This window comes from Eurosta solidaginis, chromosome 1 (genome assembly GCF_040869045.1).
Source record: "Eurosta solidaginis isolate ZX-2024a chromosome 1, ASM4086904v1, whole genome shotgun sequence".
In the NCBI taxonomy this organism is placed as follows: domain Eukaryota; kingdom Metazoa; phylum Arthropoda; class Insecta; order Diptera; family Tephritidae; genus Eurosta; species Eurosta solidaginis.
The window spans coordinates 385,301,098-385,314,080 of record NC_090319.1 but is presented as its reverse complement, the minus strand read 5'-3'; the positions used below and the strand labels follow the sequence as shown (position 1 = coordinate 385,314,080).

The 12,983-nt window shown below is 36.0% G+C and overlaps 3 protein-coding genes across 5 annotated transcripts in view; 1 reads left to right on the top strand and 2 right to left on the bottom strand.

Annotated features, from left to right (window-relative positions):
- Positions 1-9,121, bottom strand: part of qless (decaprenyl diphosphate synthase subunit 1 qless) — a 169,457-nt gene extending 160,336 nt beyond the window's left edge. Inside the window, exon 1 of the mRNA XM_067763333.1 lies at positions 7,685-9,121. Within this exon, the coding sequence (XP_067619434.1) occupies positions 7,685-7,957 (273 nt within the window). The 5' untranslated portion in view covers positions 7,958-9,121. The remainder of the gene's footprint in view (positions 1-7,684) is intronic.
- A 1,025-nt stretch (positions 9,122-10,146) lies between these two features.
- mRpL32 (mitochondrial ribosomal protein L32) lies at positions 10,147-11,114 on the top strand. The gene is made up of 3 exons (XM_067763331.1): positions 10,147-10,338; positions 10,408-10,674; positions 10,736-11,114. Exons 1-3 carry the CDS (start codon positions 10,251-10,253, stop codon positions 11,005-11,007), a joined length of 627 nt encoding a protein of 208 aa, XP_067619432.1. The 5' UTR covers positions 10,147-10,250; the 3' UTR covers positions 11,008-11,114.
- LOC137238405 (methionyl-tRNA formyltransferase, mitochondrial) lies at positions 11,073-12,473 on the bottom strand. Of its 3 annotated transcripts, none has more exons than XM_067763324.1 (5): positions 12,214-12,473; positions 11,957-12,151; positions 11,743-11,881; positions 11,522-11,684; positions 11,073-11,466 (listed from the first exon to the last, which is right to left on the bottom strand). In XM_067763324.1, the coding sequence occupies exons 1-5, from the start codon at positions 12,417-12,419 to the stop codon at positions 11,093-11,095; spliced, it is 1,077 nt and encodes a 358-aa protein (XP_067619425.1). In that variant the 5' UTR covers positions 12,420-12,473; the 3' UTR covers positions 11,073-11,092. The 3 variants fall into 3 exon arrangements, with proteins under 3 accessions (XP_067619425.1, XP_067619429.1, XP_067619426.1); XM_067763328.1 differs by having other exon boundaries at positions 11,073-11,439; XM_067763325.1 differs by having other exon boundaries at positions 12,217-12,473.
- Positions 12,474-12,983: the final 510 nt, after the last annotated feature.

Genomic DNA, 12,983 nt, shown 5'->3' with positions numbered 1-12,983 from the left:
TCGTGATTAGTCCTGCTTGATTTGCTTTCCCCAGCATCAAGTCAAATAGAGAGTGACGTTGTGTGGAGCCTTGTTTGATTTCCAATGATTGGGAGAAGTTTTATCAAATCCTGGCGGAACTGATGGTGTTGCCCAAAGTCATTCTCCAGAACCGCAAAAGCTTTACAGGCTGGCTTACAAAATGTTTTATGAAATTTGACGTAATTCGGCGCGTTATTGGGGGCCAAATGCCAAGTGGGAGGGTAAATCACGAATTAAACTAAAATTTAGCTTCAATAAATTGTTGGGCAAAGTTTATTAAAACTTCGGATAAAGGATAAATCGGATAAAATCGGGCATGCATGCTGGAGAACTTAAACGCTGTGGAAGAATTTTCTATAAAAGCGTGTAATCACCGGAGTACGCTGACGACAATGGCATCATCGGCCTAAGCACAGGTGCCGTACGGTCTGCTTACTCCAAACTGGAAAAAGGGGCGGGAGGATGGGTTTGATGGTGAATGAGGACAAACTTTGTTTGCCTGCTGTCATCAAGCAAAGAGTCGGCACTTTTGCGCCTTGGCAACCACAAGCAACAGCATCAGCTTTACAATCCAGCGAAGAATCACTCTTTCCAATAAATGCTACTTTGAACAAAGTAGGCAATTCAAAAGTGAAGTCCTCTCTCCGCAAACAAGAATCATGCTCTACAAGCGACGTTATCATACTCGTCCTGCTATTTGGGGCAAAAGCTTGGACCATGACAGCAACAGATAAGTCGGCTGTGGGAATGTTGGAGAAAAAAGTTCTTCGAAATATTTAATGATGAGCTGTACGAGCTATACGCAGACGTCAACATAGTCCATCAAATTAAAAATGCTTAGGCCATGTTATGCGATTGAAAGAAGATGCTCTGGATAAGAAAGCATTTTTATCGGAACCCGCCTACGGAAGCAGAGAAAATGACGGCCCGCACACTGCTCGAAGGACCAGATATAAAACGATTTAAACTGCCTTGGGACTGGCGAGCCTGATGGAAAGCCATAACCGTTTCAACGGTTAAGCGCCAATAAAGTAATGTTGAAACTGAATTTTTAATTTAAAAAACAAGAATTTTTTATGCACGGCAGTTTTGGTCAATTTTTTAATTGCATAAAATATAAATTTATATTTAACTTTTGGCCTGAAATGCAGGACCACATCGGAGTGATTTACTTGCGTAATAGTTCGTTCTCTGAGTGTTGTATATTTCGCATAGATAATGTGGAATATTTTTTACGTTTACTGCGTTTCCTAGACTGAGAAAAAATTTATTTATGAATACAATTACAAATTTATTCGAACTTCCATGAGTTATGTAACTGAAACTATGCAAACCAATCTTAAAAAATTTTTCGGAAAAATTCGAGAAATTCTTACGATAATGTTTAACTTTATTTTTTTTAAGCATGCAGTTTTAGTCTAACACAGTATAAGTTTTAAAAATAATACAAATACAAAAGATCCTGCAATGCGCTGAGCTAATAAAAAAACCGTACCACATATGTATGTAATTAGCCATCGACATTCCTCACATAATTATCATTGTTATAATTATTAATATGATGGTTAGCAGTCAAAAAGAAGTTATTATTATTATTATTATTGATAGGTCTGGAAACACTGCGACCTTTGTGCAGATCTATTGTGCAACCCCTTTCAGCCTAATTTTGTATCTGGGGGCTGTTGATGTATCTAAGTACCTCTTCAGGCTTTTTACTCCATATCAAATAAGGATTAAGAGTCCCACCACCTAGATGGGATAGTCTCTGCCTAGCTAGAGCGACGCATTCGCAGAGAATGTGAACCGGAGTTTCATCATCCAGTTCACAGAAACGACAAATTTGGGTATCCGGTAGATTGAATTTACTTAAGTGATATCGTAAACCGCAGTGTCCCGTATAGTACCCAGTAATAGTTCTTAGGTCCTCCCTGCTTAGATTAATGAGTTTGGCTGATACTTTCGTTGCCGGAAGTATAAACAGTTTGGCCGGCCTTTGCCCTGGGCAGTCAATCCAGTGACGTCTGAATTGTTTAGTTTCCCAGTTACTTGTAGTTTCCCTGGTGAGTGCTTTTGTAAGTCCACAAAAGGGCTCTGAACCATAGAATGCTGATGTAGCAACCTGCTTCGCTAGGTTATCTGCATGTTCATTACCTTCATGGCCCTGATGTCCGGGAACCCATCCTAACAAAACCTTCTTTTTGGCTCCCAGGGCGTTTCAGTGCATTTATCCACTAGCTTAGATGTAACTGTGTACGATTGCAAGGCATACAGGGCCGCCTGGCTTTCCGACATACTGTAGATGCTCTTCGATGTTGAACCTCTGCGCAGACATTCTCTACCACAGACTTTTATAGCATGGACTTCTGCCTGAAATATGGTGGGGAAGCATCCCATTGGTATCGATTTTTTGAAGTTCGGCCCATAGATGCCAGCTCCCGTTCTTCCGTCATCGAATTTCGATCCATCGAATTTCGAACCAGACCCTTGAGTCAGGGTATTTATAAGGATTCCCTATTTCCCAGTCCACAATGGAAACTTCAAAGTTCCGTGAGATTCTGAGCACGCAGTTGTAATGAGGGATTTCCTATGAATTTTCTTATTACTTTCATTATAAAGAAGTTAGCTCTGCTTTTATTTTCAAAGAAGCAAATGCTGATTTCCGCTGCTTCATCGAAGTGCACACACATGCACATTCATAAATGTTTGCTATTTTTTTAGACCAACACTTTACGTCCACACTTTTACGCTTGATGCACAAACAAACCAGAAAACACCAGCCACACGCATGAATTAACCAACCAACCAGCCAAACAAGCCGCATGTCCAACGAAAGTGAAACAACGACGAAGAAAGAAGCCAAAGCCAATGAAATAACTGCAAATAGCAATAAATGAAATAAAGCGAGCTCAATAAACCGAAAATCAAAAAAGAGAGAAAAAACAAAACTTAAACAACTTCAAGTCAGTCAGTGCATTAATTTCACTTTCATTTGCTAAGCAATGAGCGACGAGAAGACAACAGTAGCCGCAACACCAAAAACAACAACAACAAGAGCAGCACAACGTTTACAGTAGTAATAGCGTAGTGTAGTGCTGGAATTTTCTTCTTGCAGTGAGGTAATAAAATGAAGTCAATTTTAGTACCAAATCCATTGAAATGGTATCCAAACGACTTCGAATACTGTGAAACAGTTTTTAAATTGTAACATGTAAAAAGGGTATTTTCTTAATTCAGCTTTTATTTCAATAGTTAGGTTATGAAGAAAGTAGAGCCGACTGCGTCCCAGCTGTACTTATATCCGCCCTTACTACTACGACCGTTGATTGTTCCCCCGAACTTGGGATCGCCAGAGCCTCACCTGCTGAATATGTGTATGATACATTCATATTTGTAATAGAATTCGCCTCTGTTGTTGTTGTTGTAGCAGTGCTTCGCCCCATCCAATAGGTGTGACCGATCACAAATTGTCATCAATATTCTCTAACGGGAGTCCAAGGAAACTCTGTTTCAACAAGGGTGAACCATAATGAGAGGGGTGTTAGAGGCGTTGGTCCCACAATACAGTTGAAGAGATGGTTGGTGTCATGTGGGGACTCGTTACAAGCAGGACATATGTTTTTTGTGAGAATTCGCCTCTCGCAGGTCAGGTTGACAATTGGGTTGCGAAGGCTGTAAATTGCGCTTAAGCCCTTGAATCCATTTTGCTCTCTGCTCTTCCGTCTTTACAGCAGTCCTGGATAGACTTGCGACTGCTTGCTCAAATGTTGTCGTATACCGATGTAGGATTTATCGGTATCCAGCTCAACTAGCTGCTGACATCCTAAAGACTCGCGCCATATGTCAGTGTATGTGTATTATACCTTCATTAAAATATTTTACAATATTTTGATTTTGATTAAAAAATTATATATCTTTTTGTTGTCAGAGATCGGTTGCAGCCATGATGAATGAATATTTAGGTGTTCTCATCCCGGTGCCGTTTTCCCTTATTCTGACAAGTTCGGCATGCATATTTTGGAGGGTTGTTTATCATACAGAACTGGCTTTGAGTTCTACTATGACTGAAGTAGCTTTTACTATACGTTTAAAAATATTATAACTATATAAGCAGCTACAAGAATTGTTTAGCCAAAAATTTTAAGTAACTTTGGGTTCCCCAAAAGAACATTTTTTGGGGAATTTTATACGAAAACTGAAGCAATCAAAATTTAATACTTTTGTAATACAAGTAAATACTGGAAGATAGTGCTACCGAAAAAGTGAGGTTATGTTGTCACACCTTTCTAATTACATCATGGGTTGCAGCATATCGAAAATGAAGCCAACTACTTTTTATTAGGTACGAATTTATTGAAAATTTCAGCACTGGCATATCATTTGGCGTTTGCGACTTTTTTCATAAATAGCAAGTTGCTGGTATCTTGCTATCACACACAACAACAAAGCAGCAATGAAAGCAAACTTCCCCAACTGCAGCCAATGCACTTTGCCGATGAGGAAGCAAAGCAAGCGAACGACGACGTCATCGCATGCTGACAACATTAAGGATGATGATAATGTTGTTGATGTACACATTTCTATGTATGTGCCTTGGATATGGATGACAAATACAATAACAACAAACTAACCATTAATGCACAGCAAATTAATTGAGTACGTCAAAAAAAAAGCTAAACAAGTTTTGTTTGGAAGGAAGGAAGGCGCATACAACTTGATGTGACACAACAATGTCTTCCTTTATTTTGGTTAGGATTAAAAACAGAAAACAGGACCAGAAAAATGACAAATATGCACTACAAAAAAGAGAGTATTAAGTAATATGCACATGCAACACTGAGCAAAAGAGATTTAGGAATCTCCGATGTTTTGAAAACAACTAACGACATTGAAATATACCGCTACTAAGCCATACATTTTCATTTGTGTATACATATACATGTATGTAAGTATGTGTGTGTGTAAAATTATTGGTTTGTAAATTTGCAAAATTATGATTTTTCAATGCCATCGCTGAGGGGCCAGTCGCAAATTCCTTAATTCCACATAATAGGCAACAACTAACTGCACATCTACAAACTTTTACATATTTATATCCATACAGGGAAAGCTACAATGCACGTTGATTGATAAATACATACGTGCTTACCAAAATATCCGATCTGAGGCTAATATAATAATATTTTTTAAATATATATATTTAGAATTTATTTTATAAGCGCATGAAGTTTTGATATTTTTTTCTTTTTCTTTTCTAATTTTCTTCTCTAGGCATTTATATTGTGGCTTCGTGATTTTAAGGATGGTATATATAAGGTTGAGAATTGATACATCTGGGATAGTTTGAAAAGCGTTCTTTTGACGGCTGAGGTGCTGTAACCCTAATAAAGCGCAAAGTTGCTGCTCCGGAAATTCTCCGAATGTTTTTTGTTGCACTATTCGACACTACAACGCTCTGTCTTCTAAGCTTTGCTAATACTCGAATGCATTTTAATGTATTTAGCTCAATTTAGGCACACATTTGAAATGCGTTTCATGTTACTTATACGTCACGTCCCACTAAATAAGTTGTTCCGGCTATTTTCAGAAATCGTTATTCTGATCTAAAGACTCAGGAAATTGATATATATTTTTTGACGCGAATAGTTCGCATTTTACTAAATCGTTAATATAAAAACACAACAAATAACATAAATTTAGATTTAAAAAATGAAACAACACGCCGTAGGTTTAATTTGGCCATATAAATCGTTCCCAAGATGGTCGGTCTAGTACCTTAATGGTGCTTGTTACCGGAACGTACCGCATCTATATCCGGCAAAGGACCATCACATCGATAACACTCCCCAAAGCCTTCTGGGAGATACCTTATCGCTACAACAACAACAACAACAAAAACAGAATACTGACTGTTTTTATTATTATTATTATTTATAAATATTTTTACACATTTTTTTTTTTTTTAATTTTATGAAATTCTTTTGTGATTCAAAATATTTTTATATGATAAATTATCGTTTTTCTTAATTAGTTTTATTTTAGTTTTTTAGTGGAACTCTGTTCTACCCTATTTTTTATTATTATGACTATTTTTTGGTATTTTTTATCTTTTTTGGCTTTACTTGATTTTATTATGATCCAAATAATTTTCTGGAATTTTATGCAATTCTTTTGGTATTTAGAATATTAAATGCTTTATACTATGTTTCTTTTTTATCTTTATTTATTTTAGTTTCTAATTATACTTTGTTTTAATAATATTTTTTTTTTAATTATACATTATAAAGTTTATTTGAGTTTTTGTATTTTCTTTTTTACCTAAAGTTCTTTTGTATTCTAGGTACTAGCTCTCTTTTTCATAAAATCTAAGTTAGGGTTATTAAGCTTTTTAAAGTTAAGTCTTCACACAAATTTTAAATTATAAAACTTTAAGCACTCAATTAATTTTGTGAATAAGCATCTTATACATACTTTATTTTTCTTTATTTTTTTATAATTTTAATTTTATTTCGTTTTACTATTTCTTTTTTTGTGTTTTAGTTTTTTTAGTAAGTTATTTTATTTTTTATTTATGTATTATTTAAAATCGTTTCCATTTATTGCACAGCTTTTTATTTTTAGTTTTAGTATTTTTATTTAGTTTCCTTTTTTTTTAATTATATTTTATTCTTTTATATTACTTTTCCTTTTTTTCTTAATTTATTTTTTTTTTTTTTTTTTTTTTGTTACATTGCTTTTTTTCTTTTCCTTATTTTACAATAAGTTGCTATACAATCAACTCGGAAATTTTTGCTTGCATTCTCTATCCAAAGCTTAGATAAGGCGCTAGTTTTGACTGCCTTGTGGTTTTTCTGCGCCTATATCTTTGTATAGAAATGAAAGGAAAATGAACATTTCAAAACTCACACTTACTGAATAAAGCCCGGTTTTGACGAAACTATAAATAATTGGTTGTAGATATATGTATGTATGTACATATTGTCAGCTTAATTCACAAAGCCCTAACCAACATATTTTTTTGTGTATTAAGCTAATAGAAAGGTCGTAACTTAAAAGTTTTGCAAAAAACGGCGTATCTCAGACTTTTAGTTAATAAGTCCGTATCTCAACGAATTCGTTGATAAAGTCTTATCGCAGGAGACCGGTTAAAAAATAGAAATTTCTTTGATAGAAGGGATATGAACTAAATTTAGTTTAATTTCTTTTCACAATTCGTTAACGACTTAAAATTCTAAACTATACTTTAGAAGATACATGAATCTATATTCCACTTTAGCAATATATGACTTTTGCGAATTGTGAATTGGAAAGAAATTAAGTCGAATTCGAAACTTTTTATACAAAAAACAAATTTTCTCAGTTATATGCCTTTTTAACCGACCTCCTGAAATACGACTTTGTTCAGATACGTGCTTCTTAACAAAGCTTTTAAGTTACGATCTTTCTATTAGGATAGGATAGGCCAACATGTATATGACCAAGATAGAATCCATATTTGGAAAAAAAAGATAAGTTCGCTTTTTCCAAGAAAAAAAGTTTCGGGTTCCTTGTTTCAGTCTTTTGTTTAATTTAAATAGTATCTAAGCTGTATGCAGATAGTACCTTGACATAAAAAAAAATTTTTTTTTTTGTAAACTTACTGTTTCCACATTTTTTATCGACTTACCGAATTTGTCAAATAATCGTGTCCCGTTCTTATGACAGAGTTTCGTTGCATTACTGCGCCCACACCATGAAAGTTGCGTTGGGGCAGAACTGAGGATAAATTGGTTGGAGGGATTTTTCCAAGTAACTTATCTGCAATGGCTGAGCTTGAGTAAAATTCTCGATTGACGTTTTGTTGTAAAAGTAGTCGATAAAGATATTTTTGAGTTTGATGATTTCGTGTACATACAACAACGTGAAGTCCGCGACGACCGGAAGTGCTTAAACAGGCCATTTTTTGCGAAAATTTTAAATTTTTTGTTTGTAAGTAAAACCAAAATAACACTTTAATAAACACTTCCGCAGATTTTTTTTATATATTTGCTTTTTTATTTTATTTATTTGTCGGTTAAGTGTTCGCGGGGTTTATTTAGAAAGCAAATTTGTGCTTCATTTGACTACACTTTTTTTCAATTAAGCTATGTAGGATACTCTGGGAAGGTGCGCGCTCTTTTATTATTTTATGTCAGGACACATGTCACTCGCAGATTCTAGCTTGTTTTTTTTTTTAATACAACTTGGCACTAAAAAATTGTGTTTGCTAAATAATAAAACTTTGGTTTTTAACATTTATGTTCACTTCCATTAAATACTTATTTTTTTAACGCACAAACAATGAGCTTTTGACCGCATACGCACACTCGTTGTAAAAAAAAAAAGAATTTATTCAAACAGCGCTTACAGTTTGGCTCTTAAGTAACTGGACAAGACAACCACCGAACGACGATTACCTACGTCCAACTCTAGCAGCTCCTACAAAGTGTCTGTTGTTGCTAACAATATCAGTGGCTCACGCAAGTTATTACATTGAGGTAGTAAGCAGCAGACAAGCTAAGTAAGTTTAGCCCAAAGAGAGCTTAAGCCACAATTGGTCGTAGTGACGATTCAAACACGTTCAGCTGGCATCACGCTTAGTTATGTCTTGGCTATGTTTGCGCCTGTGCTGTGGTGAAGTCATGTGCATCATAACAGCGTCTGAGCTCTAGTGGCTGTGATGGTAGTGGTGCAGCTTATGCTGCACACGTTGTGGTGAAATTGTTTGTTATGCACGTACATATGTTTTTTGGTTTAAGCTTGCCTTGAATTCATTGAAGTCACTGCAGCACGCTGTCCATACAAGGCTTAAACGTGTAAATTTGTACACTTTGAACCGGCCAAGAGTAAGAAAAATAACTTTAGTTGAAGAATGAATGAATTTCATGTGCAAAGCCACTTTACTCCGGCTTCACACATTTCTGCGAAAGTCACTTTACTGGCATAGTTACAGTATTCTTTTCAATAAAATAACCAGCTTATTTTGTATATAAATTAAAAGTTTTTGATTATTTAACTGCCCAGGACAAGCCAATTGGAAATGGCTTTGACGTAACTTGTATATTTTTTTTATTTTACCATTTTTATTTGCAATAACATATGTAAAACAGCTGATGGGTGCTGCCACTTCGAAAATGTGACAAAGGGTGCATGCCGTCGGTAGATTTGATAATTTGTTTCCTTAAGGCTGCTTTCCATTATAACAAAACTACTGACATCAAGTGATAGCTAGTTATTTGGTGTCAAAAGCGTTTTCATTACATCTCCTTAACTGGCACAAAGTATGAGTGTCAAACGCCCTCGTCAAAACTACGTGTCAATTGATTGACCTACCGTTTTAATTTCTGATGTCAAACCTTACGTGTCAGATGATTGACTTTCCATTTTCATATTTGATGTAAAAGCTTAAACGTCATTTCTTGGCAGCTGATCAGCGTTATATAAATATAAAGAATATTTGAAAGTAAAATAATATAAACAAATAAAATGCGTAATTTGCAACTTGATTTTGGATCAGTTTATTTGAGAAATCAGATGTGTAAATGTCAAACGTAGAGAAAAATGCCAACATGCTGCCAAATGCATTTTGACAGTCAAATGAATCCATATCAACTGGCAAACAGAAATGGGGTCGTTTTCATTTATCTGACATTTTAATTGACACAACGTAGTCAAAAGTGACGACAAACACAAATGACAACCCGTTTTCAACCCGGATTCAAGGGGTTGTGTAGCGCAATATATAGCTTCTCCAACCCAATTGTCAACCTCACCTTCGAGCGGCGAATCCCGTTTCACTAACAGACGAGGCTCTGGCGACCCCAAGCTCCTCATGGAACTTGAAGGTGGGGAGGGAGGGATGGCCTGAAGGTTTAATGTGGCCATATAAATCGTTCCCGAGATGGTCGGGCCAGCACCTTAATGGTGCTGTGTTACCGGAGCGTATCGGATCTGTATCCGACAAAGGACCATCACATCGATAACACTCCCCCCAAAGCCTTCGGGGAGTAACTAATCGCTACAACAACAACAACAACGACAACCCGTTTTCATTAAAATGGCAACGTTTGACGTGAAATTTGACATAATGCAAACCAGCCTTTACAAAAACGCAGCACACTACGATTTTCACATCCAGCTGACTTTGCTGTCATCATTTTCTTCATTTATTACTAGAATTTTTTCAAAATCTCCTTTAAAAAATCACTAAAAAAATGTCGCGAAATATTTTTTTATCTTTCCGAAACTTGCTAAATAGACTAGAAAACGTGCTGATGTTTGGGCATAGGGGCCAACCGCCAAGTATGATCAGTGAAATATACATATATAAATTTGACGTTGATTATTCAACCATATCTTTTCGTCCCACAGCACAACTTGCATTGGTCGGTATGCCCAGTATGGACTGGGATGCAGCACGAATAACGCCACAAACCGACAAACCTGATCGATTTAGTCTTAAAGATCTGTTGGGTGATGGGATTTTATGGGCTGTACCAAAGCATCGACGCACCGTTGAGAAACGACTTAAACGTAAATTTGGATTGCCAGAGTATAATTGGAAACCATTAAAGACAAAAACTAATTTACGCACTTGCAACCAATGTGGTCATGATCACGAATTGGGTGTGCTATGTCGTAAGTTTACTACTATTAACAGCACCCAACAACAACTGAAATGTTCTTATTTTCCTTACAGCTCATTGTTACAAGAAAGTGGAGCAAGAAACTCGTGCGATGCAAGATAAAATCCAAGAAAAGTTAGGTTTAGATCCCATCGAACATGAGGTTGTGGTGCTTTATGACGGTGAACAAATCGAAAAATCAGCCGGTTCAGCAAGTGAGAAAAAAGTACGTGTTGTAGAAATGGAAAAACCACGTCCAGTTTGGTTCAGTAAAAATCTTTTGCAAAAGACTACCGCAGAGCCGGAGAATACAACAAAAGAAGTAAAGCCCTCTAATTTGGGCTAACACAAATGCTTAAATTTTCAATACATCTTTTTATATCAAAATTGTTAGTGAAAAATGTGTAAAGCTTTGATCTTGCATATAAACTTTATTTAGTTGTAAACGAAAAATCAAGTGTGGAATTCATTTTCTTAAGAAATCCGTTGTTAAAATCCATTGCTGACATTATTTTCTTCCCTTCGATACGTATCTGATGTACCTCCACAATCGAGTTTTCAGCACAGCGAACTAAAAGGCAACACCTATTACGATCATATAAAAATCGCCCACATTCCGCATTAGCTAAAGGCCCATCTGCAGATTCTTTATCAGGTAATTTAACACTAATAAGTTGCACGGCCTTCTTCTGAAATATCGTGTTTAAGTGTTTAAAGCCAAAAAGTGCACGAAATCTCCGGTAAAGCTGTTCAGCACTAATCTGTGACCAATTCACTTCTGTTATGGCAGATGTTATTTTGGGAGCTAAGAAACATTTTTGTTAAATCTAATAAAGGTACTATTTAATTGCATACACTACCATAGGTTGCGTAAGACCCATTTTGCTTTGTTGCCGACTCCAGACAGCTTATAAAGTTGTCGATGCTATAAATAAGCAAATCTGCACCCTCTTCTGCTAGTTGGCTGTGTAATTCTGGCATTAATATATCATTCTTTATCACTATTTCACGTTGCGCCAATACCTAATAGATGTAAGAAATTATTCAAGAAATATGCGATTACATTTTTTGGCATGCCTACATCTCCTACGTCAAAGTGTTTTGGCTCTATTCTCATAATAGATACTCCCGTTTGTTTATCTCCATTCATAATAGCGTGAATAATAGGTGCCGCACCGCGCCAACGCGGCAGTAAACTTGCATGCACATTTATCATACCCCTGCCGAATGTTAGATCATACACAGTTTAGCAAAATGTAAAAGCAACTTTATAAAAACCAAAACAAAAAACATACATTGGAAATGCTCTTATCACCCTCTCTGGTATCATATGGCCGAATGAAACCACAACACCCAAATCGTATTCTTGGCATGCTTCTGGAAGTACCGGCCATCGGTGAAGTGGTAATTTATGCAACTCAGCGTATCCACGTACAGCATTTGCGGGGTTTTTGAATGAAGTCACCACTCCCAGGCCTCCTTTTCCTGTACTGGAATAAATAATCACAAATAAATATGAATGATAAAGACGGTTTGTAAAATATTTAGATACTACTTCTTATGCAGTGCTTGCAGGCTGGGCAATGAAAATGTGTCTGTCCCAAAAAACAAAAGTTTTAATCTCGTATTTGATGCCAATCGTGGAGATGTAGCTTTAGCACATTCGTATCGGGTTGAATTGTATATTCCACTAAGTGTTTCACATATTTTTCTTCGATATTTGAAAGCGTTTATTTTATAATAAAAATTGCAAAACATTTGTCAAATTTGTCAGTATTTAAACAGCTGATGCAAGTGTAAAACAGCTGATAAAGGTTGATTAGGATTCTATTATGGCGGAACGATACAAATTGAAACATGGGACGGCTGATTATAACCTTTTTTTATTTGATTTGATACATTAACTTCCGACGCAGTACGATTTTGACATTTGTCCATCGAATTTACAAAAACAAAGTACATGGAATTTTTATTTATGTTTGTAGGTATGTCACCATGCTGGCACCTTGTATCGTTCTGCCATGGATTCTATCATGATGGATGGTGGCGCATTGCGCATGTAAACATTTCAGCTGTTTTTTATGTGCAACTTTTACGTCATTTTCCTTTAGCTCTTGTTTTTTTCTCTCTTTTTTTTTATTCGCTGAAGAAGTCGAGTGTGACGTAGATGCGCAGAACGAACCCTGCAAAAACGCTCCACGTCATTTTACTAGTCATTTTACGGTCATTGTGACTTTCTGCAGCGGTTATATTCATAGTCACGTTTGCATGGGCGTGATGAACTTTTGTGACCAAATTTTCCGTTTCGTTCCTATTAATGTG

What these genes read in the sequence shown, in the direction of transcription:
- mRpL32 (XM_067763331.1), top strand. Translation starts at nt 10,251, where the DNA reads ATGTCGCGAAATATTTTTTTATCTTTCCGAAACTTGCTAAATAGACTA. An exon ending in GCATAGGGGCCAACCGCCAA is followed by an intron (nt 10,339 to 10,407) that starts GTATGATCAGTG and finishes TTCGTCCCACAG; the next exon opens with CACAACTTGCATTGGTCGGT. An exon ending in CGAATTGGGTGTGCTATGTC is followed by an intron (nt 10,675 to 10,735) that starts GTAAGTTTACTA and finishes TTTTCCTTACAG; the next exon opens with CTCATTGTTACAAGAAAGTG.
- LOC137238405 (XM_067763324.1), bottom strand. Translation starts at nt 12,419, where the DNA reads ATGTTTTGCAATTTTTATTATAAAATAAACGCTTTCAAATATCGAAGA. An exon ending in GTGATAAGAGCATTTCCAAT is followed by an intron (nt 11,882 to 11,956) that starts GTATGTTTTTTG and finishes AACATTCGGCAG; the next exon opens with GGGTATGATAAATGTGCATG. An exon ending in TGGGTCTTACGCAACCTATG is followed by an intron (nt 11,467 to 11,521) that starts GTAGTGTATGCA and finishes AATGTTTCTTAG; the next exon opens with CTCCCAAAATAACATCTGCC.